This window comes from Callorhinus ursinus, unplaced genomic scaffold, assembly GCF_003265705.2.
Source record: "Callorhinus ursinus isolate GAN/ISIS: 27379988/994484 unplaced genomic scaffold, GSC_fseal_2.0 scaffold80, whole genome shotgun sequence".
NCBI classification, from domain to species: Eukaryota; Metazoa; Chordata; class Mammalia; order Carnivora; family Otariidae; genus Callorhinus; species Callorhinus ursinus.
In genome coordinates this window covers 541,058-568,691 of record NW_027397142.1, presented here as the reverse complement: position 1 = coordinate 568,691, position 27,634 = coordinate 541,058, and the positions used below count along the sequence as shown (strand labels likewise).

Below are 27,634 nucleotides of genomic sequence, written 5' to 3'. Positions count from 1 at the left end.
TGTTGCTTTTGGTTTCTTCACAGAATGCCATATGCAAGCACACATCTTGAATCCAAATGAAGCTCTATAGACACCCAGACATTTTCAATACTTAGAACGGTTTAGGAGTTTGAGCAACTTATTGCAAAGTTAGGCTGACAATTTTTGAATACATTTTCCGCCTTTTATTTCCATTTGTATCATCCATTTTAAAAATGACAGAAAAGATTCCCACCCATTCAAACCGGACTGCCGTTCAAGCTTTATGAAAATGATTAGTGAAAAAGTCAAAGCATTTCAGCCAGCCCCTTGACGGCAGCAATGTGACCATGTGCCCTCCGTCGCAGGAGCTTCCAGTGACTTCTGGAAGGGCAGGAAGAGGGTCAGGAACACACACTTGATTCAGCACCCTGCTGCTGCCTGCCACGTCCTGGGGCTGGACCCAGCTTTCCCTGAACACACATCTCCAGAGGAACGTACCGCACACTGAGAGTGCTTATTTGGGCCACTAAGAGGCTAACTACATACCTTTAGAAATAGTCTTCTGTGACACAGGTATGCCAAGAAACCCCCACAAATCTGGAGAAAATAGATCTTACTCTCTGATAGATACCTCAGCGAGCAGTGAGTTTAATATGACAGCACAGCGTCTGAAAATGCTAATTAAAAATTAATTGCTTTGGTTAGCATTAAGACTTTCCCATTTAATAAAAGACTATTTTTGTAAAGAATTTTGAACCGCTATAAATTCTCAACTTCAACCTTGAATTTCAAATACACATTTTACTAAACTAAGAGTACAGAACACTGATTTCCAGCCGGCCACAATTTGGTACGGCTACTATAGCTGATGCCTCATCTTTAGGCCCCCAAAGCGCTAGGAATGGTTGCAGATTTAAAGGACATTTTAGGGATGGGCCAGTGAGGCCGAAGCAGGAAGGCAGAGCTGCATCACGGGAGGCAAGAAGAGCTCGGCAGTGAACTCAGGAGGGCAGGAGAGCCGCGCAAAATGAGGAGGAGATGGATCTGGATGCTTCCCCTCCCCATTAGCTCTTCCTGGAGACCTTCCCCAGGGGCCACCCTATTCTCCAGAAGTAACTGCCCTTCCCATTTCCGAGTGAAAAGAAACCAAGCGGGGAAGACCTGTTAGGGCTGCAGCATGTGAAGGCTGCCGGGGAGAGGACCAGGCCAGAGGCAGCTCCTTCCCCGAGGCCAGCACTGGGGACTGGCACCCCACCCCTCCCCCAGCCTCCTCTCCCCCTCACAGGAGCCCCTGCTCCCTGCCCACCCCTCCTACACCCAAGGAGGAAGCACTCTTGCAGCAAAATCAGATAAAAAGAAGGAAAAAAAAAAAAAGACCTGCATTCGACTTTTCATAATGATAGAATTTATAAGCAGAAACTCAGTACTTATTTCTGCTCATTATTCAGTTTTTCTTTGTTGCTGACTTTATATTTTCTACATAGGATAAGTACTCTGCAATAATAATTTCTTCATCTTCCAGAGTGGAGTCAAGATAGTCTTCTTCATGTTCTGGAATATCTTCCAGTATTTCATTGACGGCTTCTGTCTCCATATCTTCATCTGTTGAGGCACTAGAGGTACCTGCGACGGAATAGTGTGGTCACAGCTGAGTACGGGGAGAAGAGCAGGAGGCGGCAAAAACGCCACAGAAAGACGGAGCTGACCCATGTCCATGTCCCCAAGGCCGCGCCGCGCAGACCAGCGCCCGCACCCGGGAGGGCAGGCCCTTCTCCCACGGCCGCTCCTGGCTAGCAGGCCGCTCTCAATTCAGATTTCAGAGAGCCCAGACCTACCTGCGGAATCGGAAGGGGATGTGGATGGTGTTGAGGAAGCGTCTTCCGCCGCGAGCTGTAGGTCAGGAGGAAGACTCCCCCCGTTGTGGGCCAGGGTCTGAGCGGCCAGCTGCACATTTCCCCTGAACACTCTCAGGGCAGCGCCGGCTGCCACTGCATCGAAGCCCATGTACACCAGCTAGGGGAGAACACGGGGGGGGGGGGGGGGGCTGACCCACGTGCAGCTCTCCAGTCCACCCCCGGCCAGCGAGGACAGCCCTGCAGGCAATGCGTGTCTAACCGGTGGCATGCAGACGGCACCAGCCTCCTGTCACACTGCTCTTGAGCGCACAGCGTGTACCCGGCGCCACCTGAGGAGGAGCGAGGAAGACTGAACCCAGCAGGCCCATGCCCAGGCCTCCCAAAAAGGCAACGGGCTTGTGGGCCAACAGGACATGCTCCTCCTGGTGACTAGGGCCTTTAGCAAGGCAGTCACAACACGCTCGGTGCGCTGACGGGGGAGGGAGACGTGGACAGAGGCACCACGGTGACGTGCTTTTAGGTCACCAGCGGGGAAGCGCGCTGAAAGCGGCAGCGGCTGGGGCTGGTGGGTAAAGTACCGTTGCATGAGAGAGGAGAAAAGCCACAGAGAGAACTTGCAGTTGCTCTCCTATTTCCTACTCTCGAAGGAAAGACCTCCTGCTCGCCTTCCACCGATCGCCGGCCACGGGCTTGGCTGGCCTCCTACGGTGGGTGGGAGTCAGCCTGCAGCCCTGTCCTGCTGCCAGCCTTGTCACCCAGCCCCCACCCCCACCCCCGGCCACACACAAGCTGTACAGGGGGAGGGGCACAAACACACCCTCACTTACCTGGTCAATGTTTTCCTGGGAAGGACCTTCTTGATGGTTGTTGGTTTCAGGATCTGAATCGTTTAACCACCACATCTGAGGATTACTAAGAAGAATCTAAAAACACACAGGAATTTACTCCTCACTCACACCTGCTCACCTACTCGGTGCTCAGCAGACACCACCACAGGTGACACAGCAGGAGACAAGGGTAGGGCGCTGGGGGGCACCAGGCAAAGGGTGTGAAGGAAGCAGAGAAAAGGGGCCCCGAGCCCAGGGGCGGGGTGGGGGTGCTGGTGTTCAAAGGCGGCTTCCTGCAAAGGGAACATCGGAGCTGAGGTCTGAAGGAGGAGCAAGATGAGCTGGACAAAAGGTCCCCTCTGAGGAAGCAGGAAGGGGCGAGGAGGAGCGAGAGTGAGCGGGTGGAAAGAAACCAAGAAAACAGACCCTGCGTCAGGGCTCCGCCCCCGGGGCGGCAGGTCGTGCGGGTGCTACACAAAAGCTGCTCAGGCCCTGCAGGGCTGACCCGTGTCATTTCTCTCTGGAGAGTGTCATGAGCTAGATTTAAAATGTCAAGGAGAGCAGAGCTTTTTGGCCCTTGATTTTCGTATCACAGGATACCTTCTCTTAGCCTCACAAACCCTCTGGGAAACGTCCCTTTACAGACTTCTAGACGGGTGGCATGTGTCACGGTGCGACTCGTGTGGTCAGACTTACGGTGGAGCCTCATCAGTCCCCCAAGGCGGGCAGAACTTCCTGCCCTTATACTGTTCCGACACAGGAAGCCAAACTAGGTACTCAAATCCGTTTATAAATATACAATTTATATGTGTGTGTGTGTGTGTGTGTGTGTGTGTGTAAATATATAAACATAAACATTTACTTGTGGAAACTTCTGAGGAATGGACAGGAGGTCTTGAGAAGAAAAGGCAAAGGTAGGGCAGGTCGTCGCTGCCTGCAGGTTCCAGTATGAACTCCTCAGCAGGGCAAACAAGGGGGCCCCTGCCCACCTGGCCCCTGGCCCCAGCAAGCACAGCCCGGGCAGCTCCCCTGGGCGCCCGCTCCCTTGCGCCTCCACCCCCACGCTGCCCTGTGTCTGCTCGGAGAGGCACCCCGCTTGCCGGCCTCCACAACTCAGCTGCCCCCCGCCCCCCACGTGCTGTGCTCCCACACGGCGGCCCTTCCTCCACTCTGTTCCGTCTCCCCAGTACTCTGTAGGCTCCCTGAGGCAACATGTACTGACTGAATCAATAAATAAAACGATATTCAAACAAAACATTTTAATTAAAAGAAAACTATACTAAAATTTTCATCACTATTCTCTTCCTCCACATCACTGCTAAACTCTTGGTGTCGCAAATGGAAACCTTACAGAGTTCTGCCCCGTGGGCTCTGCCATTCTGGCTCCATCACTGGGTTCGAGAACAAGAGACTGACCCTTAGGTCTAAACCGGAACTGAGGAGAAAGGCCCTGGCAGTGGGGATCCACACACCACGGAAGGACACTGGAGAGGAGCGTAAGTGAAGGAGGGGCCCCTTGGCCCACAAGCAGGGGTCCTCAGGGCAGGGCGGGGGTGGGGGGGGCGCTACCTTCAGGGCTTCATCCAGGTTCCCACTGGCCTGATGCAGGGCCTGCTTGGCTGCGTGAGCAGAGTAACCCATTCCTTTCAAAGAGTTGATGTTCTCCAGCCGACGTCTTTTCTTCTCTTTTTCCTCTTTCCTTATCTGGGCCAATTCCTTTAGGAAAAAAACAGTCACAGAGCTGGAGATTGAGATTCTGTAAGAAGCCTGCTCAATCTCTGGTCTGTAGGATTCTTGGGGCTGCCAGGCAAAGTGAAAAACAGAAGAAGGGGGATGAACCTCTCCTCTGGCCAACCAACAGCATGAGGGCTGCTCCTGGGGCAGGCCAGCGGGAGCTGGAGACCTCTCAGAGGGCCACGGCGGGAGAAGGGCGCCTCTCAGTGACCCCCACCCAGCACCAGCACAGGCTACTCAGAACCAGGGAGCTCATCGCTGCCAGGCCAGAGAAGTGGACGGACCCTCTTCTAGGGACGGGGTAGAGGAGCTTCCTGCATGGCTGGGAGGCCTTCTTGGCCCCTGGTTAATTCCTGGGGATCTTGTTAAAATGTGGAGTCTGGATGGGTGACGGGGGGCAGTGTCCTGGGTGATACCAAAGCTGCAGATCTACCCACCCCACTCCAGGTGCCTCCTAGGCCCTATGAGACTGTTTAAAACCTCCGGAATGCTCAATGTCAGGAGACAAAGATCATCTAATCCCACAGTTCTTGACCCTGAGTCTCAGAAGTGCCTTCTGTTGCTGCAAGAGCCTGAGAAGAGCTACAAAGGGTTCTAGCCTCTTCTCTCCCAACCCAACCCCAATCAGGAGAGTTAAGAATTTGTTTTAAAAACAAATGTCATTTAAAAAACTGGATTTTGGGGGGCGCCTGGGTGGTTCAGTCAGTTAAGTGTCCAACTCTTGATTTCAGGTCATGATCTCAGGGTCCCAACGCCCTGGCCCCCAACGTCCCCAGGCTGCCCTTGTCCTGCCCACTACCCAACCACACAGGCCAGCGAAGTGATTCCGTACCACTCGCATTTCGACTTGGATTCTCACCTACCCGCCGTGTAAGCTGCCTTTCCCCTGCCCCACCCTCTGCTTCCGATTTCAGCTCTTCCATTTATAGTCCGAAAGAAACGTGCAGAACATTCACATACACAGCAGTGTTGCCGGCCAGCAGACACCGGGCTCAGGTTTCATCGCACCCGGATCTGACACAAAGTCGGAGCCTTGAAGTACTGTTCCTCTAAGTACGAATGTCTAGGCCGCCCTCCTTTTAATCATGTAGAGACACAGGAGAAAAGGACTTTTTCTGATGTTTCCCTCTACACTAGAAACTGGACAAATAAAACCGACGGGGCGGAGGGTGGGGTACCGCACTGCGCTATGCAGTGGAGGCGGCGGCGGCGACTTCCATGACTGGGGTCTACGGCTAGAAAGGGCTTGCGAGAAAATCGGTACGACTTCTCGGAGAACACAGCGGCTCCACTTCTCAGTACCGCATCATTAATTCTCTCTCGACCTCAGCTCTTGTACTGTAAACGTAGCATCATTAGATATGGTAACAGGCCCTCCAACTCCAAAATCTATAAAGTTTTTTTTAATCTACTTATTTGTAATTGTTTCAAATGATTGTAGTTTTGTACCTCTGCTTTCATAATGTTAATTGTTCCTGTGACTTGACTCATGTTTCTAGCTGAGAATGCCGTCCCAAACTGTAACAATGGCTCCATGGGAAAACAAAGCCCCCCTTTAAAATGGTTTCCAGAAATCTACCACGGTGGAGGGAGAGGGAGGGAGAGAGGAGACACGCACAGACGGGCTACTTGGATAATGTACTTAGGAGCTACAGCCGCCACGGCAGGAAAGAAAACGAAAGAAACTGCACTGCCTGAGAAGTAATGCAATTAAAAAAGACAAATTCCTCCTGTTTCTTTCCAATCTGAAGTATAAGGAGCTCCTTGTGATTATAACTACCACGGAACAATATTTTTCTCTTCTTTCATACCCAAGAGCTATAGCATTTTGGAAACAGGCTTACTATTCCTCAAGTTTCACACCTACGCAAAAGCCGAGACCCAGTGTCGCTGAGAGCAGGTTAAGGTACCTCTCTGCGGTTGGTAATGTGGGCCGCCGCGTGGTCCACGTTCCCGTCACATGCCCTCAGGCCAAGCCGGGCCTCCTGGGCAGTAAACCCCAACTGCAACAGATTGTGAACTTTTGATGGATCAATATATAGCTCTTTAAAGAGTTGAAGTGCCTACAGACAAGAAAAAAAATACAGGAATCATGTAACTTTAACAACATTAAAGCTTAACACAAAGCTAAAACCCGAAAAAAATAAGCTTATACCCAATGGGAATTACGATGTGTCAGATTTTTAAAGAAAAACTCTGAACTCTGCTTATTAGCAACTAGCTCAAAAAGAATACAGACACCACTCTGCCCACGTGATGTATCATAACGTAACAGAAGGAAACAGGCTGAGAATTATGGGAGGGGCTGGTATCCACTATCTGTTCCGTTTTTGTAATCAAATCCCCTGAATTTGAGCTGTGTACATGGCATTCTTCACCATCTCCTGCAACTGGGTGTAGCTAGGTGGTTAAGTGTAGGCCAGTGGCCTGTAGCAGGAGTGACAGCCCCCCAACTTCTGGTCCTTCCAGAGGCGGCCTGGGACTCTCTCTCTTGCCCCCTCTGCTGGCTGGAAGAGGAGTGGCTGCCACACACAGGTAGCCGAGCAGCTCGCCTCTACGCTGCTAGATGAGACATGGAAACTGGCAGCCAAGTAAAGTCACTGTCTTTTTGAGGTTTCCTCATTACAGCATCTCACCTGCACCCTAACAAATCCAAGTATGGTTCTGGCGCGTGTGAGGCAGAAGGCACGGGGACAGATGCATGTTCCTCACTAGTCACAAACGACTGACTTGATGAAATACTGAAATGTTTGGGGATGAAAAAAATGGCTACAACTTTGGAGTATTCATTTTCTTACCTTGTTGAGATAGTCACGAGCCTCTTCGCCATTTCCACTGTGATAATTTCGGATACCTTGAAGCAAGTAAAGTCTTAAAAACAATACCTTCTCTTTCCCACAGTTCCCCTAAAATTATTGGGGGGGAAAAAGGATAAAACTGTCTTATTTCTAATTACAGATCTATAACATTCACACTTGTAATTCCCTTCATCTCTACGGGGGCATCCCTACAATGTTTAGATCTTCCCTTACTGCTGAGGGCAAAAGTAGAGATCCTAGAGGACAAGGGCACCCCCTGTCCCACAAGGAAGAAGTGGTGCCCGAACACCTGTGTCCAGGCACCCAGGACAGTGGTCCTTCTGGTCAGAAAAGAAGTATGCAGAAACCCAAACCTGGGATGTTTTATGCTGCCCTGAAATTTCCAAGTAGAATTCTGATGACACAGCTCTTGAGCTGTGATTCACTCATGTCAACTGTTACCATTCAAAAGGCCTATTTTTTCTGCACTTAAATCTTCCATGAGACCAGCTCTCTTGGTCGGGGTGATCATCAGCAGGGTTCTAGGGCTGGAAAAGTGTGTTCCTCCAGCTAAGCACTGCACAGACCAAAGTTAACAGCCCAACTTGTAACACATTTCACAATCCCCTTAGAGGAGAGCTTAGAAAGAGCACCGTGCACACTACTATCAAATCACCTTTTGGCAGCAGTCTAAATTTTTTAACAGGAATAAACTCAAGTGGTAGAAAATGGGCTCAATAATACATAAAACAAATTACAGTAACATACTTTTATGTGGACCAGTCTCTGGTGGTTTTCTCCGTAACAATTCTTAAAGCATTTCTGAGCCAAGTTTAATTTTTTTTCTGCATCGTCAAGGCATTCCAGTTGTTCCAAGCGGAAGTAACACCACACTATATCCAGCTGGAGCACCGCATAGTTATCTACCGTACCCAGCAGCTCCCTGCAACACTCACTGGGGGAGCCAAAGGAAATGACATCACAGAAAAGGAGCATTAAAACCCTTTTTGTGGATTACTGGAAGTCCTTCCCAGGTTTTGCTGTATTCCCAAAGACTGACTATTCCACAGCACAGACCCCAATGTTTACGAAGGGAGCTCTATTTATAATCAGAATCCTCCCAATGGGAAAAAAGCAGTTAGGGCTCAGGGATAACAGTTTAATACCACCCCCCCCGGGGGCGGGGGGGCATAAACACACCCTTGCTACGCCTGCTGGGAAGGAGGTTCAGCAGGAAGTGGAAATTGGCATCACTGTGTCAGAAAACATGAGGTCAGCAAACATGAGGAGGCCATGGCTTAAAGCAAAGGTTTCCAGCCCTGAGTGCAAATCAGAATCACCTGGAAGTGAGGAATTTTTTTTCTTTTTGGGTCACACTGGTGCTGAGACCCCATCTACACCAAATTATAACAGAAACCTCTGGAGATAGGGCCTGGATACTGTATTTTGAAAATCTCCCTGGGTGATTCTAATGTACAGCCAAAGTTGAGAAACAATGCTTTAAAGACCACCCCCGCCCCCATCACTACTTACTGTTAATGCCTCAACTGATGAAAACAAGGCATTCACGTCCAATCACAGTCAAGCTGGGAGGAAAAACAATCCAGAAAATGCCAGGTCTAATGCTTAGCTGAGCTGGGGGCCCAGGTGCAGGCTAAATGCTACTCTGTAGCTATCCCCAGCTCCAGAGAAGGAGGGAAGACAAGACAATGGAATGTTGGCAAAGATGGACATCAAGCTTATTTATTCTGCTTTCAAAATGTGATTTTTAGAAATTCATAATGCATACCTAGACCTCAAGACGGAACTTTGTCAACAAAAAAGGAAAACATTTGGAACAAATTTGAAAGATCCTGCCTGTTTGTTTTCATGGGTATTCTATTAAGGATAAGACCACTCTTGTATAAAACTGCAAAACCTACATGCCCTCAAGCTTCCCACCTTGCCTATCAAATCCGCTTGGAAAAAAAAACAAAAAAGAAACCCAAAGGAACATGATGGTGTCATTTACACTGTGAAGCAGGGTCCTGAGTGGGACAGTCTACTGGGATGTGGGAGAAATACACCAGAGCAGGCTTTTCAGTCATTTGCCGTATCCTTCTCTCACTGTTTCTACCCTTTGTGAAGGTTGTGTAAGGTGCCCTCTATATTTTATACACATGCGCACACACAGGTCCGTGCCTGGGCAGGGGGCAGTGTCTCTGAACTGCCTGCTCAGCCTGAGAGCTTGCCTTTAAGGAGGAGGAAAAACTCCATGGACCGTGGTCTGATCTTACATTCTAGACTCCTGTTTCTGTGACAGAAGATGATCCTGCTGTCCCTGAGAAAGCAGGAGACATTTTGCCACAGTTTTCGATGCCCTACCTGTGCGCGCAGGCTCATTTGTGTTTAATATGCATGAAGAGCAAGGACAGAAACTGCCTCATTTCAGGTAAAAACAGAATCATGTGCAAGTTCAGTCCAGCAGGGACTACAGTGCAGCATAAAAGCAAGCACAGGTCTCAGACTAGCGAAGGACATGTCATTCTTTTAGTTTCAAAAACATTTCCTATTCAGGTAGAGGCCTATACAAGGGATCACAAAATCAACATTTATAGTTAATAATTTTGAAACTATTAGGCCTGTATTTGAACCTGATCATGTCACTCAGAAAAAAACAAAATGTTAAGGCCTTGTATAAAATTGTATCTTAGAGTATATTTTTATTAAGACTGCCTTGGCTTATGGTTTTAGTAGTTTTCACACTCAAGGGTCAATAAGTTTTCATGTTAAAAACATTAATTAAAATAAAAAAATAAAATAAATGAGCAACATTTATTTAAATTAAGCCTACTGAGCCTAGCTTTAGAAAAATTAAATCCCACTTGGGCTGAAGTCAGTTAATTAACAGAAATGTATTCTATTTGCCTTATGAGTTTTAAATTTTTACATAAAATAAAGATACCAATTTCAAGAAAGGCAAGCTAAGCTTAACGTATCTCCATTTTTCTTTTCAGGGAAGGTTGACTAAGAAGTCACTTTCAATCACTGGCTTGAAGGAATTGGATTGCAGTGCGCCTCCATGTGGTGGTCTTCCTATTTCTTGTACTTGGGACTCATTATGGTTCTTTCATCTGGGGGTTTACAATTTTCATCAAACTGGGAAAAATTGTGGCTATTATTCCTTAAGATTTTTGTGTGGGGGCCCAGCTGCCTCCTTCTTCAGGGACTATAATTATCCATATATCGGGTCATCTGAAACTGCCTTATAATCTCTGGCTGTTGTGTCCATTTTTTTTATTTTTGTCTTTTCAGTTTCCTGTTGGACCATTTCTATTGCCCCATCTTCGGATATACCCATCTTTTCTTCTGTGGTGTCCAATCTGCACTGAATTCCACCCAGTGCCCTTCGCCTCAGACACTGTGTTTCTCATCTCTGCAATTCCAGTGGGGCTCTTTGGTGGACGTTCCGCACCTATTTAACATACTCCATCCTTCCTCTACCTTCCAGAACGTACAGAATTCGGTTATAGTAACTGTTTCAATGTCCTAGCCGACGAATTCTATCTTCCGTGTCACTCCTGGGTCTGTTTGCATTGACTAGATTTTTCTCTTTATTATGGACTGAATTTCTTGCTTCTTTGCACAACTGTTAATATTTAGTCGGTGACTGGGTATTTCTGTATTGCGATAAATATTACTGAACTTTGTCTGGGATGCAGTTAAGTGACTTAAAAACAGGGTGATCCTTTTAAGGCTTGCTTTTAAGCTTTGTCAGGTGAGACCACAGCAGCCTTTAGAGATAATCTTGCCCTCCTGCTGAGGCAACACCCTTCTGAATTCTGTGATGCCCTGTGCGTGATCAAAAAGTTTGCTGTGGCTGGTGGGAGCACAAATTATTCTTGGCCTTCTGAACTCTGAAGATTGTTCTCTGCTCCTCTCGGGTGGTGGTGTTCTCCGGTGGTGTTCTCCCCTGCATGGGGTGGTTTCCTCACATGCATGTGCGGATCGTTACTCAACAGAATACTCCAAGGAGACCTTCTGAAGCTCTTGGACCTCCTCCCTCAGGCTGCTCTCCCCTCTTGCACTTTGGCCCCCCGGGATTCCTAGCTCCATTTCTGCAACTCCAGGGAGACCAGGAGGCCCCCCTGGCTTTCTCGTGCCTATATACTCTCTAGGCAGGGAGCAGAAACAATCACAGGGCTCCCCTACTGTGTTTCCCCACCTTAGGAATCACTGTCCTAACCTGCCAGAAAACCGAAGTGTTCATACACTTTGCCCACATTTTCACTTGTTTCAGGTGAGAGGGTACATCTAGTCCCTGTTAGTCTATCTTGGCCAAAGCAGAATTCCCACTTTCTGTTGTAAACAGGGAAAGAAAACTACTCTTGGTCATATTACATACCATTCCCCAAGATGTAGAACAAAGTTCTGTCAGAACTTTCAGCCTACTCGGAGGTGGGAAAGGAAGCAGAACTGAAGTCTCTTCCACCCACATCCCTGACCTGCGCTAGAGTTGATCTCCTTTACTAAGAGGAAAAACTCGCACTAAAATTATGCTAGTAAGTCAGCCTGAATAAGGAGGGCTTCAGGAAAAAAATGTCATTCTCTACAGAGACACTGACTATTACTGGGTTGTTATATCTACTACTTACTGAACATGTTCATGTACTGTGAACTGAAGATACAATAATTTTTACTCAGGGGTTCCTGGAGACCTGACAATTACTCCAAGGATCTGTCTGGGATAAAAAGACTGAGAAAGGCTGACAGAGACAAATCAAGATCAGTGTCGCAGTAACCGCTGAAGCTGGGTTAGAAGGACACAGGAGGGCGCCTGGGTGGCTCGGTTAAGTGTCTGCTCAGGTCATGATCTCAGGGCCCTAGGATTGAGCCCAGCATCAGGCTCTCTGCTCCTCCCTCTCCCTCTGCCTGCCGCACCCCTGCTTGTGTGCTCGCTCTGTCAGATAAACAAAATCTTAAAAAAAAAAATACATAGGAATTCACTACACTAATCTTTATTTTTATGTATGTTTGAAATTTTCCATAAGAAATTACAAACCATTATGGAAGGAAATGAAAAAGGTGTCTGCGTCTGAAGGACCTAACTTCGAGCCTGCACCACGTACAGCCAAAGAGAACGAAGGCAGCACAGAAGCAGAGACCAAGAAGCGGGGTAAGCAAACCCAAGGGGAACCAAGCCCTTGTTCTGCTTATTTTCAGATTTGCCCCCTCCTCACCAACTATCCCCTGTCTTGCTTAAGTTAGTTTAAATTGGGATTTGTTCACTTAAAACCCAAGGGTGCTTGCTGCTAATACGGCTGGCAAACTACAAGCATTTGTATTTATCCTCAAGTGTACAGTATATCTTGGGAATTCATCAAAATGGAAAAGAAAATACCCTAAAGTTGTTAACTTGTCACCATTTTTAAATATCAAGGCTACTTTTCAAACGTTTCCTCTGCCAGGATTATAGTCTCTCGGCACCATTTCCCATCAAGAGGAATCAGGAGCCCCTGGGAAACCGCTGATTCCTGCTCTGGGGCAGGAAACATGCAGGAGGAGTCTGGAACACCTTTGGACACCAGACACCACTGGGATCAGGTCAAAAGGATGCAGGACAGGAACCACTGGTTGGCCACAGATGGTCAATTTAAGCACCGAGGTTTGAAACACATCAAATGTGTTAAAATCTGAGTTCATACTGATACTTAAAAAAAAAAAGGAAAGAAAACCTCACTGGCAACATCCTCTTTGGAGAATTCTAGGGAAGCACCTCATTTATTCTGAAAACAAGAAAATAAGAAGAAAGAACCAAGTATTTTATTCTTTCTGTACAAACTGTACCTCACTGTAACCAAATAGCCGATGAGGAAAAATACTTCTTTTCAGAGGAATCCCAGCAATAAATGCAGAAGGAAAAATAAGGGATCACTATTTTGCAGCCCCTAATGAAACAATGGATTTGGGGAATGATCATCAACATCCACACCAAAACCATCCGGGGAAAAGGTGACGGAGTCTGCATGACAGATAGTGCAGGGCACAAAAAACAGACAGATCTACATGTGGGCTATACATGTTTATAAAATTCTTTACAGGGAAGAGAGATTAGAAACCTGAAGGGATGAAATAATTCACAAACTGGTCTACATCACAACTACTCTCTTCACATTAACCACTGTCTTGGGTGAAACCTCAAGTTTGAAGTGTACAGGGGGAAAGACGGTGCTGTGTGTAATCTGGACTATCTTCCTTAAAACTGGTATTCACCAAGTACAAAAGTGCCTACCAGAAATATTTGTCAGCATCCAACAGACATGGCAAGGCTATTCCATATTCTTTTCTTTTCAGGAAAGCTCTGCCCTTCTCATGATATCCCATAGCTAACATAAGGGCCTAGAAAAAAATATGTATTTAAAAAAAATCACTTTATAATAAAACAAATTATATTAAAAGCATATCAAGTCTAAAGAAATCAAATAAAGATTTAAAAAAAAAAACCCAAGATCACAACTCAATCCAAAAGTGAAAATTAAGAAAAATATAATCAAAGCTTCATTTCATTTCAATGTTGAGATCAAGCACTCAATTTAATGTGGCTGACAGGGTCATAACTAGCACTTGTCCGTTTGTTTCCGTCAGTTTATTTTAGTATCTGCTGATTTAGATCTATTTCTAGTATCAGAAAGACTGAATAAATAAAAAAGTAGCTAGTAACGCTTCTATCTCTGAAAAAAAGCATTCATGGGGCACCTGGGTGGCTCCAGTCGGTTAAGCAGCTGACTCTTGGTTTCAGCTCAGGTCATGGTCTCAGGATTGGGAAATTGAGCCCCGCATCAGGCTCCACGCTAGAGCCTGCCTGGGATTCTCTCTTTACCCCTGTCTCTGCCCCACCCCCTGCTCATGCTCTCTCTCTCTTAAAAACAAACAAACAAAAAAACCCCATTCATTTCATTTTCTAGTTTTTTTTTTTTTTTTAATAAAGATTTGAGAGAGAGAGTGCAGGGGGGAGAGTCAGAGGGAGAGGGAGAAGCAGACTCCCCACTGAGCCGGACATGGACACGGGGCTCGATCCTAGGATCCTGGGGTCATGACCTGAGCCGAAGGCAGACGTTTAACTGACTGAGGCATCCAGGCGCCTCTCACTTTCTAGTTTTAATCAACTTTTTTTCTGAAGTATCTGTCAACTCTAGTATTCCTAAAACAATTTTTAAAAGGCAATCCATGGGTGCCTCAGTAGAGAATGCTATTCTCGATCTTGGGGCTGTGAGTTCAAGCCCCAGGCTGGGCAGAGAGCTTACTTTAAAAAAAAGGGCAATCCGAAAATGTTTTTAAGTTCATCAATATTTAAATTTGAATTTTTACATAATTCAGTCTTGTAAAGGTTTTCCAAAAAGTCTGGATATCATTTTTTTTTAAAAGATTTTTTTAAATTAATCTCTACACCCAACATGAGGCTCAAACTTACAACCCCGAGATCAAGAGTTGCATGCTCCACCAACTGAGCCAGCCGGGTGCCCCTGGATATCATCATTTAATACAAGAGAGTTGTGGGCAAATAATTACCAACATTTTAAAAACAAACAAGCATCAATCCACTGAGAGCTACCAAGTTCTCTTATTAAAACTTAACTTTAATCCTTCATTTTAAACAATGTAAGTCATATAATAAAGCCTACTCATACCTGTCCTTTAAAGACAGAAAAATTAAAATTGACTTGACCCACAGTCATTACAGCTCTTCATTATCAGAAGCTACTGGACTCCAGCTCAGATACTAATCTCAGGGTCCCAGCTGTAGAGTGCTGCTGAGAAGACCCACTGGGATGCGTTCAAAGACAAAACCACCTCCTGCCTATTCCAAATTAGCAAACAGGGAACGGGAAGGCAGGGAAGATGGCAGAATCACCTGTCAGACTTTTCCCAAATTTCATGCCCCACTCCCCACCCCCAGCTCCCTATTCTGATCCATTCCTTAGAGGACATGGCCCTCTTGTAAAAACAACAACAAAAAAAACCCAAAAACCCACACCAAAACCAGCACTGCCACAGGGAGCCACCTGAGGGGAAGGCAGTGCATCACGTCACTGCGGCAGGACATGCCATCGAGCCGTTCTGTTCTACTGCACTGAAAATCACAGGCTGAGTCAGCTGGATGCAGGTGCCATCATAGGCTTCCATCCTGTTTAGAAGCTCCCACGGAAAACTGTTTCTAATCCTTTATGACAGTGCAAGATGAAACAGCTAGAAAACCACTTCTGTTCTGACAGCAACTCAAAGCGCCAGCCATAAATTTCTATAGTACTTACCTTTCTTTCTGAAGGAGGAATTCTGATCGATCTGCCTGTCTGGTTAGCTATGTCTAAATATGGTGTGGTTTCTGGATCCACCACCATCTCAGCTGTAACAAAACCGAAAGGAACTCCATTAATTCAACACTAGAAAGCAGGGATGGGACATTACGAGCATTAGACTGTGGGGAAGACAAGTCCGTAAGAACTGTTCCCACTGTGTGCCCCGCCCCCCCGCCAGCGTCCCTTTACAGCCAGCGGGAAATAAAGAGCCCAGAGCTCTGTGTACCTCTCTCCGCCAGTATCTCCAGGCCTCTCCTGGTCCTCTGAATTCTTTTTTCTTTTAGTTCGGCCTCATTTTGCTCTTCTTCTGCAACCTGGAAGCGTTTCCTCACATCCTCTTCAGACTGTTTTAGTTCAAGCACCATAGCTTTCACATTGTGCGTCACTCCTTGTTCTTCAAGGGTTTTCCCTGTAAAAATCAGAAATGCTTATCACGGAGAAAGCCATAAATGTATTGGTCACAGTCCATTCTGTTAAATGGAACTCTTAAACCCGAGTTAGTACTCGCGAGCCACCATGCCGCGTGCCCGGTGAGAACACATGACGTCTGGCTGTATAATTCTGTTACTGTTAAGCAGAGGGTAAAATCGGCCAGTGCATATTTATACCTTCTAACTGGAGAAATAAACCCAGCTCACAGCAAGAGATGAGAAGCCACAGTGCAGCGGGGCACTGCGAGAGGTAATTCACTGTGGTGGTTTGAAGCAAACCTCTTGGGTTCTTTTTAACTCTGTGGTCCTGAGTAAAGTGCTTACACCCAGGACCTTACACATAAAATGTTAATAAAGATGGTGTCAGACATCAATGAAACAGAATGAAAGCATATTCACCAAATCAGTAGCTGGTTCTACGAAAAATTAATCAAATACACAAACCTAACAAAAATTAACTCAAAGATGCAAATAAACCACCACCAAAATGAAGAATAAACACAGATGCGTATAGATTTTAAAATAATGAAATATTATGAACTATAAACATATAAATTTGAATATTTTTCTGGAAAACTCCGTTAGATTTTTTTTTTTTTTAGAAACTTGACAAACATTCTAACATTTATGTAGAAAAATAAAGGTACACCAATGGCCAAGTCACCTTGATAAAGAAGAGCCAAGAACAGGACTCATCTTACTAGATTTTAAAACTACAACAAAACCACAGTCATAAAAAAAGCTCCATAGGTGAAGGTGGTCAAAACTTCCAGTTACAAAATAAGTCCATCCTGGAATGTAACATACAGCATGTGACTAGAGTTAATAATACTGTACTGCTGTATTCTGTATTTCAACATTGCTAAGAGGTAGATCTTAAAAGTTCTCATCACAAGAAAAAAAAATGTTTAACTATGTGAGTTAACATTAATGTGCTCACTCCACAATATATACAAACAGTGAATCATTATGTTGTACACCTGAAACTAATATAATGTTATATGTCCATTATACTCCAATTAAAAAAAAAAAAAAACCTCTAGGGTTCTGGTCCAGGAATAAATCTACAGGTAAATGGAAAGAATGGGAAGTGCAGAAACAGAGTTCTAATAAAGGGGGGCACCAAGTATCAGTGTGGAAAGGGCAAGTTTAGCAGGGGATATCAGAAGAATAAAGCTGGATCCTTAGCCTTTATATATATATAAAGGGGGCCTCTGGACAGAATGCAGACCTCACACAGATTAGGCTAATACAAGAAAATGTAGAAGACTATCTGTGTGTCCCTGGGCTTGGGGAAAGATTTTTTTTTTTTTTTTAAAGATTTATTTATTTTTTGACAGAGAGAGAGACAGCAAAGGAGGGAACACAAGCAGGGGGAGTGCGAGAGGAAGAAGCAGGCTTCCTACTGAGCAGGGAGCCGGACATGGGGCTCGATCCCAGGACCCCCAGATCATGACCTGAGCTGAAGGCAGACACTTAACAACTGAGCCACCCAGGTGCCCCAGGGGAAAGATTATTTAACACAAATGATAAGATGGAAATTGACAGATCTGATAACAACAAAATCCAGGATTTCTGCCCAGTGAAGATTATCACAAACAGAAGTGTCACAGAGATGAGAGGACAATGAAAAGCTATCTATGACATCTGAAAGAGACGATGGGGAATGGCTCGTGGAGAAGGCAGGCTAGGGCCATGTGCAGGCTGTGTTCCACCAAGCTAGGATGTGAACCTGACTCTCTGAGCCCTAAGAACCTACTGGAAACCAACTGTAGTGCCTGCCTGAGTCCTTCAAGTCCATTCCCCTACTGCACCCAAAGGGATGTTTAAAACCCAAATGTATCGTGTCACCCCTCAGCATCTGTGGCTTCCGCCTCTTAGGAGAAACATTCTAATACTGCACGAGTTCACAGGGCCCAGGTTTTCTACACAGCAGCACCACTGACATCGCGGGCCAAGTGAATCTGGCGTGGGAGCTGCTCTGTGCCCTGTATGATGGTTCAGCAGCATCCCTGGCCCTGACTCACTGAGTGACAGAAGCACAAGCCTCCATCCCCACCCCACAACCAAGTCATAATAACCAAAAATGTCTCCACACTGCCAAATGTCCCCTGGGTGACAAAATCGCCCCTGGTTGAGAACCACTGCCATATCCTTTTCACTGTGGGCTCTGCCTGGCCCTCCATCCTTAAAAAGCACTACCCTACCCTCACTTTCTATACTCGGCTGTACTGGATCTTTTTCAATTGCTCAAACTGACATCAGGGGGCTCCGATATGAGGTTCTCTCAATCGGAACACACCCCACTGCCCTCACTCAGCTTTAGCGCTTCTGCCTTGGAGAGAACTTACTGGAACCACATTTCACTCTGAACACACCTACACTTCTGTTCTATAACATTTCCTCAGACCTGTAGTGAGCATCTTTTCTTCCCACTAGCACAGAACACACAGTAAATATTGATTAGAAGGGTAGTTTTCTGCTTTACATTTTAATTTAATAAGCTCTACAGTAATGTTTTAGATCATATATGCAGTAAAGCCACTAGAAATTTGCAAATGGAAAAACAGTGAGAAAAAAGATGCAGTCGTTACATTAACTCGACAGAGAATCTGCACTTTGCCATGACATACCTAGTTGAAGCTGTTTCTTGTTTATGACAATTTTGATATAATTTTCTTGAAATCCAAAGGTTTCAGCAATTCTGTAAAATAAACCGGTAGAGGCTGCAGGTAATCAATTTATTATTATCCATTAAATAGAGTTTAATCATGACAGCTATTTTAAACGTTTCACTCAGAAATGCCCAGTATTTCAATTTACTGTCTCCCAAACATCGCTCACGATAAAGCCAGGCTACTAGATGGTTATTTGAAACTGTGTACAAGACAATGTTCTTTCTTAAACTATCTGCTTTACTACTTGTTTCCTTATGAAGTGGAGACCACTTGTGCAGAATATCCATCTGAAGAGGAGGGCCCTGGCTGCATGTCAGGAGAAAATCCATTCTCTATACTTTCTGCAGTCTCCTTGGAGGAGCCCAGAATAAAGGGTTGTTCCAAACAATCTTCCACTCGTGTGTGTTGAATGAATGTTGCTTCCTGAATCCATCCCTAACAGCCCTGATGCAGACCAAAGAAAATGAGAAAAATCAGCTTCAGAAACAAGGGCTGGCTAGCCCTGGAGGTACTCAAAACACTTACCATTTAAAAATATAGAAGTGGATGACATAACCAACCAGCTCTCAAAAGTGAGAATGTCATTAGTACGTGACAGGTATTTTTTCTTTTTACAGAGGGGCCAACAGCCTGAAATTGGCTAAAACACTTTGCTGGATGTCACAGCAAGTTACGAATGCATTAAAAAATAAAATTCAAAGTTAATGATCTGATGAATATCAGGCTACGTATATCACTCATTGATTGATTCAAGCACGTTATCAAGTACCTGTTAAGTGGCAGGCACAGAGTTCCCCCTGGTCTTGTTATACCAGGAAATGAAGGCAAATGGTGCCAGTCTTGAGTTCTCACTCTGCCCTGAACTGCCAGTGTGAGCCTGATTACGTTCTGCAACCGCAAAGCCTCGATATTCCTTTCCACTAAGTGAGGAGAATAGTACCTGCCCTCTCTAACAGGATTTGTCACAAAGGATCCCGTGAGCCACTGTAGGAGGGCCGAGAGCAGCTGGGGCACCGGGCAGACAGATACTTACTTTGACCTCAGTTCTCTGCCAGTGATGTGCAGTCGGGTCTCCAACAGGTTTTTCCTATCCTATTTAAAAAAAGGCAAAAGAAACTGTACAGAAGGAACCAGAAGGTATCATGCTAGGCAAAACAAGTCAGTCAGAAAAAGACAAATAACTGTATGATTTCATTCGCATGTGGAATTTAAGAAATAAAACAGAAGGTCATAGGGAAAAGGAAGAAAAAAATACAATAAGATAAAAACAGAGAGGGAGGCAAACCATAAGAGACTCTTAACTCTAGGGAACAAACTGAGGGTTGCTGGAGGGCAAGTGGGCGGGGGGATGAGATGATGGGGTGATGGGCATTAAGGAGGGCACGTGATGGAATGAGCACAGCGTGTTATATGCAACTGATAAATCACTGATCTCTACCCCTGAAACTAGTAATATACTATACGCTAACTAAATTGAATTTAAATTAAAAAATTTAAAAAAAAGAAAGAAAACGTACTTCAGCGTGACAGTTTCTCGTGCTATTACTCCGTCTATAAAATCAGGAAGGTTGGTATCAGAAAGTGTTAAGGACTGAAATGATGGGACGCCTGGCAGAGAAGCTACTGCACATGACCTGGCACATGCTGACCCCGTGACCTAGCAGCCCTCCAGGGGGTAGAAGTGTGCACCTCAGGCAGGGTTTCAGCCTCTGGTGGGAAGCAAGATGTTCAGAGGGATTTGTGATGCATCTTCATTCAAGGGAGCTAACCTATACGACACAAGGGCCCAGCCCACCACCTCAGCACCACAGCCACCCTCAGGGAACAAGACACGTTCCCTTTCACCATGCCCACTGAGCAGGGAGTGGCAAAATGCCATCCTGGAACCTCTTCATTCCCCGCTGGCTGGGCTTAGAAGGAAAAACTGTAATCACTAGGAAAGCCGAGGAGACCGTGCAGATCTGCTCAGATTCCACACTTGCCAACCAGCTTTCTGACTGGTGGTCTGGTTTCCCAGGTGCTGGATACTAGCAAAGAGGAGGCCTATATACATATATTACCCTTTGAACTCATGAACGGGCATCCTGAGGTAGATTAATATGTAATTTTCTTTTTCTCATAAAGCTCTTTTCCTAGAAATTTTTTAAAGCTTTAATGAGAGATAATTTACATTTCATAAAGCTCACCCGTTTAAAATATGAGTCAGTGGTTTCCACTACATTTATAAAGTTATACAACCATTACCATGATCAAATTTCAGAACATTTTCATCATCCTCTCCAAAAAATACCGTATTTTGCACCCCCTATTCTCTCCCTTTAACCCCCAAGCCCCAGGCAACCACTAATCTAGTCTCAGTGGATTTTCATTCTAGATATTTCATACAAATGGAACTATACAACACGTGTTGTGTCTGGGTTCTTTCATAATGTTTCTGAGGTTCCGCCATGTTGAAGATGTGTCAGCATTGCATTCCTCTTCATGGCCAAATGATATTCCACTGTGTGGCTATAGTGCATTCGTTTATCTGTCACCCACTGACGGACATTTGGGGTATTTCCACCTTTTGGCCAAACAGAGCTCTTTTGTCAACAGAGCTGCTATAAACATTCATGAGCAGGTTTCTGCACGGACACGGTTTTCACTTCTCTTAAGACTAAAACTGCTGAGTCCTGCGGTAGCTCTGACACACATATATATTTTCATATCTTTTGAAAATGATTAACACTGATCAGTCCCCAGAGGCCAGCAACCTTTGGGTTCCCTGCCCCAATACCATTTCTGGACTTGAACTACTGAGGACATGGCCCTGACAGAAGGTGGCCCTGCTTGAGCACTCAGCTGACTACCTTTTAGCCTCCAACAGCACAGAAAAAAAGGAGACATCTTTCCTGATGTGTCCTACTGTGCACGGTTTGGGAAAACTGGAAGTACTCTTTTAATTCCCCATTATTTCTAAATGTTCATTCAAACTCTAGAAAAGGTAAGCATGTGATACATGGCTTTGTGAAGTTTGGGAGACCTAAGAGGGATAAACCTACCCTGTAAATGTTCCAGTTTAAGAATCCATAAAATTCACTTTGAAGTTGATAAACACTCAGCATTTGAAGTAACTTAAAAGAATGTTAACTTTGGATTGTAGCTTTAAAAAAAAATCATAATTTATCAGTAAGTCAACAAAGCATTGCTACATGTACCTGTTGGGGAAAATTACTCACTTTTCTTAGCCGTGGAGGTAAAAAGACCTCAATCGTAGCAATTCCTGTTGTTTTATAATTTTCGTTTCCTGTGCCACGCTCGATTGCTTTGCAACGTATTTCTTCTATTATCTTTTCTACTTCGTTTTCACAACATTCTAGCCTGTCAGAGTACTTCTTAGCAAGGTCCTGTGAAGCAATATCAGAAAAGAGATCAATGTAGTGCCAACTCAAAAAAGGGGCACAGTACAGAACAGCGGATAAAGGACTCTAAGGCAAAAAACTGCTGACTGGTGGTCAGCCCATCAGAGGGAAATCCAGATGGGCTTGGCATCTGGAGAGGTACAGAGGCTAGGAAGGATCCGAGGAAAAATAAAAACAAAGAATAGGAAAACAGACCCAACAGAAGATGCAAAAATAACTGGACTGTTCTAGGGGCAAAAGAAAGGTGGGCCATGACTTATGTCGCTGTAACACGTCATAAATTAAGGAATAGTGAAGTCATCAACTCTCCTGGAGGAGACAGAAAGAAAAAAAAAAACAAAGAAAACAATCTCATTTTTTTAACTTGTGAGAACAAGTCAAGTTTGACTTAAATAACTTTCTTAACAGAAAATTCTGAATCACTGGTACTGGTTGTAAAATAATTTGCTGGAACGACTCGGCAGAACTCAGAAGAATGCTATACTTAACAAACATAGTTTGTTATGAAGGACACAGATGACTATCTAGGTGAAGAGGTACATACGTGGGTCTGGAAGAGTCATGAGTGCAGGAGCTTCTATCCCTGAGGAGTAGGGGTGTGCCACCCTCTCAGCACATGGGTATGTTTGCCAATCTGGAAGCTCCCTGAAACCCATCATTTAAGGGCTTTTATGGGAGTTCCATTATGTAGGCATGATTGATTACATCATTGGCCTCTGGTCATTATCTCCCCAAGGTTGGAAAGTAGGCTGAGAATCGAATCTTTTTTCTCCTTTTTTTAAAGATTCTATTTACTTATTTGAGAGAGTGAGCAAGAGAGAGCGCAAGCACAAGCAGGGGTAGGGGCAGAGGGAGAGGGAGAGGTAGACTCCCCACTGAGCAGGGAGCTCAATGCAGGGCTCCATCCCAGGACTCTGAGAACGTGACCTGAGCCGAAGGCAGACGCTTAACCGACTGAGCCACCCAGGCGCCCTGAAAGTCTCATCTTCTAATTGAAGTTTAGTCTTTTTGGCCACCAGCCCCATCCTGAAGGTATTACCAAGAGTTGCCTCATTGGCACAAAAGATGCTCCTATCACCCTTACAAATGGGGATATTCCAAGGATTTTAGGAGCTCCGTGTCAGGTACTGGGGACAAAGACCAAACAGCTTTCTTATTATGCCATACATAGCTTCGGGAGCCAAGGGATTATAACAAGCAAATTCAGAAAAAAGGTCACAAGATGGGTGTGCAAAAAATAAAAAGTGAGGCCTGTTAGGAACGGGAAAGACAGGAAGGAAAACTCTTCCCTCCCAAGCACATCACTGTGTCACCACACTGGACAATATGATGCCCCTGTGACAATCTTTAGTTCCTGAAAAACACTCCATCGTTTATCTCAGGATACTTGGACGGAGAAAGCAAAGAAGTACATGCTATATTCCAATATAAAAGAGTCCTGTCAAAAATGATTACTGTTTTTGTTTGAAAAAGCAGGCAAACTTCAAGTTCTAGAAATCTCACTCACGTAAAGTAATGCCATTTCTGATGTCACCATAAAAAATTGACATGTAAGTATTAGAAAAATGTATTTTGGACAAATGAGCAGATAACCATAATATAAAAGAAGCCAGGGGAAGGAAACAATTGTTTTATAGCGAACTACGCTAGCAAGGAGGAGAACAGAGAACCAGCCAGCTGCTCCCCATGAACATGTAATACACGCCCTTAGTGGCATGAGGACTGTGCACCAGCAGGGTAAAATCAGTTCCCAAGTTACTAATTTTATGTAAACACTGTGAAGGCATTAAAAATAGTATGTGCCTGGGAAATTAGAGAACATTCTCATACGAATAAAATCTTATTAAACAAAAATAAGTTTGTCAATTCCTAGTAAAAAGTGGGTACCTGCTAATCACTAATACTTTTGATCATGCCAAAAATTTACATGGTTAAACCTGGAAATTTCCGGGGACTTCAGAATCTTATTTACCAAGAAGACTTACAACACTGCTATTTATTTATGTCTTAAAAGAAAATACCTTCAATGCCAAACCACCTTCTTTATTTTCATCTGTATATGGAGGTTTCCAAAGTTGAATTCTGTCTTCCCTCAAGAACTGGGTCAATTTTGCTTGGAGATACTTCTTTTGCGCCATTCTTGAAAGCAAAACAGTACATGAGCAATATCCCACACTACATTTCAAAGCACTTCATAACTTACCAAATACATTGATGTGTTCAATGTGGTAAGAAGAGCTCCCCTCCACACCTCCCTCTCCTGTTTAATCTAAATTACTTTTCATTTTACTTTTTTGTTAAAGATTTTATTTATTTATTTGACAGAGAGAGAGTGCGTGCACAAGCAGGGGGAGTGGCAGGCAGAGGGAGAGGGAGAAGCAGACTCTCTGCTGAACAAGGAGTCCAACACCAGGCTTGATCCCAGGACCCTGGGATCATGACCTGAGTCGAAGGCAGACAGATGCTTAACCGACTGAGCCACCCAGGCACCCCTCTAAATTACTTTTTTTTTTTTTTAAGATTTTATTTATTTATTTGACAGAGAGAGAGAGACAGCAAGAGCAGGAACACAAGCAGGGGAGAGGGTCAGAGGGAGAAGCAGGCTTCCCGCCGAGCAGGGAGCCCGATGTGGGACTCGATCCCAGGACCCTGGGATCATGACCCGAGCCGAAGGCAGACGCTTAACGACTGAGCCACCCAGGCGCCCTAAATTACTTTTAGATTAGGTTTTAACTAGCTCTAAACTTCTCTAAAATACATACATTCTATACATATGCTAAAATACACTATATACACTTACAAATTATGTTACATAAAATACGCATTTCAAAGTTGCTAATACGTAGCAAGATTTATTATACTTCTCTATTTCTTAAGCTATTGTTCTCTGATCTAAGAGAAAAGGTCAAATGAGAGAAAGATGAGTCCCTAAAGCTGTTAACTTTCATAAACAATTCAACATAGATACATAAATTGTCTTGTATTTGTATTTTGGTGAGTTTAACAAAGATCAACCACCTTGGTAGGGTAAACATAAAAGCTAGCTGGAACCGTGAACTATCAATATTCTCTATATCTGAATTTTTAAAATTAAAAAGTTTTGCTAGAAAAATTTTATATATTTTGCAATAAGCAAACAGCAGATCTACTATGTACTATTCAAATCTAACACTAGTTGGATCATCATTTTACAGCCGAAGACACCCAGGCCCCAGGTTTGTAAAAATGACTTGGCCAAAGTCACAAAGTTAGGCAGCACCATAGCTAGCACTGGGATTTCTGCCTACAACATTGGACTCTGCATTTTGTCCCGCAATCTTTTGCTGCTTGTCTGACCTGTGTTACGTAACTAGTCTCTCGCAAAGAAGCCCCTGGCAGCAAAGGAGTTGTCTACCCATCTCTCACTAGCATAGCAATTTGAAGGGGTGGGGAAGGCTACTAGAGAAGGAGTAAGAAAAGTAAAAGGGTAATTAGCTTCTGAATGATGAAGGCATGTTCTATAGAATAAAATATATATATAAGGGTTAACATAACCTTGATAAGTAACTTTTTCTTTTTCTATATAGGGCCTGTAGTATTCCACACCCTCAAAACCCAGTTCACCTAATTTTTAAATCAGGTTTGTTAACTTCAATGTATTCCATAAATGAATATTTTTAAAAGAAAATTCAAATCTATTTTATATCAGTCTGGGGGGTAAGAAAGAGGGTCATTGGGACAGGGAGGAGGAAAGGGAGTAGGGAACAAACACGTCAAGAAGGAAGTTGCTGGGGTGCCTGGGTGGCTCAGTCGTTAAGCGTCTGCCTTCGGCTCAGGTCATGATCCCAGGGTCCTGGGATCGAGCCCCGCATCGGGCTCCCTGCTCTGTGGGAAGCCTGCTTTTCCCTCTGCACTGGGTTCCCTCCCACTCCCCCTGCTTGTGTTCCCTCTCTCACTGTGTTTCTCTCTGTCAAATAAATAAATAAAATCTTTAAAAAAAAAAAAAAGGAGGTTGCTGTGCATCCAGGTGACCCACGAGAGAACCCCAGATCTTCAAGCACTAACAAACTGCTGCTCACACAGAAAAGCATGAGTACTTAGCTTTTCAAACACAAATAACTCACACAACCACTAAACATAGTTCCCTACTCATAAATCTTCACGAATTCTGGATAAAATATCAATGGGGAGGGATGATCATTTCATGGGCTGCTTATGGAGGGACTCTTTGCAAGGTCTGACTAAAAGCCCAAAGACTTTCACAAACGCATTGTGTGTCCCACACTCTACCCACTGAGCAAATCAACAGAACAGATGGAGGTCTATAGACACGAGACTTAATGTTTAAAAAAGATTAATCTGCTGTTTGGAAATTTACAAAAATTTCAGTTATAGACAACAGAATAAAAAGAGGATACATACTTGAAATCAAAAGAAAGTTTAATAAACCACTTTTCAGTTTTAACTAGAGAACTGAAAGTTTCATTATGCATGCCATACAATGTTTCACATTACAGCCAAAAGAGCAGTGATGTATGTCAACTATTTCTCAAGAAAACAGGGCGGGGGGGGAGGAAGCCCAGAAATTCATTAATATTACTGCTCCAAACTGAAAATGAAACGTTGTAAACTACTTTAAAATTTTCACTTTCGCTTCTGTAATGAAGCGATCTATGGGGACCTTTACCCAGAGCTTTTCAAATATACATATATACACACATATAATCAAAATACACTGTATTTCCTCTTAAGCGGAGCAATAAAAGATTCTTGTATTAAAAAATAAGAGTAAGGGAAGATGAGAAATGCAGAACCAGATGATCAGAGAAATGCAGAGTCAACCATATTTTCTCATTAAATAGCAAAGAAAATCTAGCTTTGACTGCAAATATGAATCCCAAATGACATATTTGGGATAGCAGTGCTAAGATTCAAGCTTTTTGTCTGGCTAACGAGATTTACTTTAGAGTATACGTATCTTCCTCTGTCTCCCCCCAGAACAACTCCATAAAACACCGCACCACCCGGGCCCAGCCCAGCGCAGACCCAGGGCCGCGCGAACCGTCGGCTCGTCCCCAAGCCCCGGCCAGCCTCCGCGCTCGCCGCCCACCGCCCGCCGCTGTGGCCGCGCCCCGCCCCGGGCGGGGGACGCATCGGAGTCGTGCCGGGAACAGGGGCGCCAAGCAGCGCCGGCGAGGCCCGGGTCGGAGACAGGACGCTCGGCCGCCGCCTCCTCACCTGCGCCACCACCGCGCCCGCCGCGACCCGCCGAGTGCCCGGATGCGGCAGCGGCCGCCGTTTATTTTCATTCCGGGTGAGGCTGGCCCCGCCCCCGCCGCTGCGGCCGCCGCACCCCCCTCGCGCGGCCAGGAAGGAGGGTTGTGGGCGGGGTTAGAGGGAGGGTCGGAATAGGTTGTGGGCGGGGCTAATGTGGGGGGCGGGTGTTGATGGTGGGGTGGGCGGGGCTAAGACGGGTGGGGTGGGCGGGATGGGTGGGGCAAGGTGGAGGGCGAGGGGGCAGGGCCTAGCGGAGGCCTCTAGCCTCGGGCTCAGAGAGGGTTCAGCCGCGGCGGTGCAGATTCGGGCCGCGCCTGCGGGGCCCGAGGCGGTGTCCGGGCAGGATGGGGCGGGAC

The 27,634-nt window shown here is 45.1% G+C and overlaps 2 protein-coding genes across 4 annotated transcripts in view; one reads left to right on the top strand and one right to left on the bottom strand.

Annotated features, from left to right (window-relative positions):
- Window positions 1-5,604, top strand: part of WDR86 (WD repeat domain 86) — a 29,770-nt gene extending 24,166 nt beyond the window's left edge. The window contains exons 7-8 of the transcript XR_012376680.1: window positions 3,998-4,140; window positions 5,110-5,604. The gene's annotated coding sequence lies outside the window, so the exon portion shown is untranslated. The remainder of the gene's footprint in view (window positions 1-3,997; window positions 4,141-5,109) is intronic.
- NUB1 (negative regulator of ubiquitin like proteins 1) lies at window positions 142-27,368 on the bottom strand. 3 transcript variants are annotated; one of them, XM_025862227.2, is made up of 15 exons: window positions 27,240-27,368; window positions 24,044-24,161; window positions 21,840-22,007; window positions 19,655-19,713; window positions 18,577-18,647; window positions 15,739-15,921; window positions 15,468-15,559; window positions 13,448-13,554; window positions 7,945-8,131; window positions 7,177-7,284; window positions 6,289-6,441; window positions 4,214-4,360; window positions 2,645-2,740; window positions 1,797-1,974; window positions 142-1,584 (listed from the first exon to the last, which is right to left on the bottom strand). In XM_025862227.2, exons 1-15 carry the CDS (start codon window positions 27,308-27,310, stop codon window positions 1,406-1,408), a joined length of 1,917 nt encoding a protein of 638 aa, XP_025718012.1. In that variant the 5' UTR covers window positions 27,311-27,368; the 3' UTR covers window positions 142-1,405. The 3 variants fall into 3 exon arrangements, with proteins under 3 accessions (XP_025718012.1, XP_073743602.1, XP_025718013.1); XM_025862228.2 differs by lacking the exons at window positions 142-1,584; window positions 1,797-1,974 and adding an exon at window positions 1,995-2,146; XM_073887501.1 differs by lacking the exons at window positions 6,289-6,441; window positions 7,177-7,284; window positions 7,945-8,131; window positions 13,448-13,554.
- Between the last annotated feature and the right edge of the window lie 266 nt (window positions 27,369-27,634).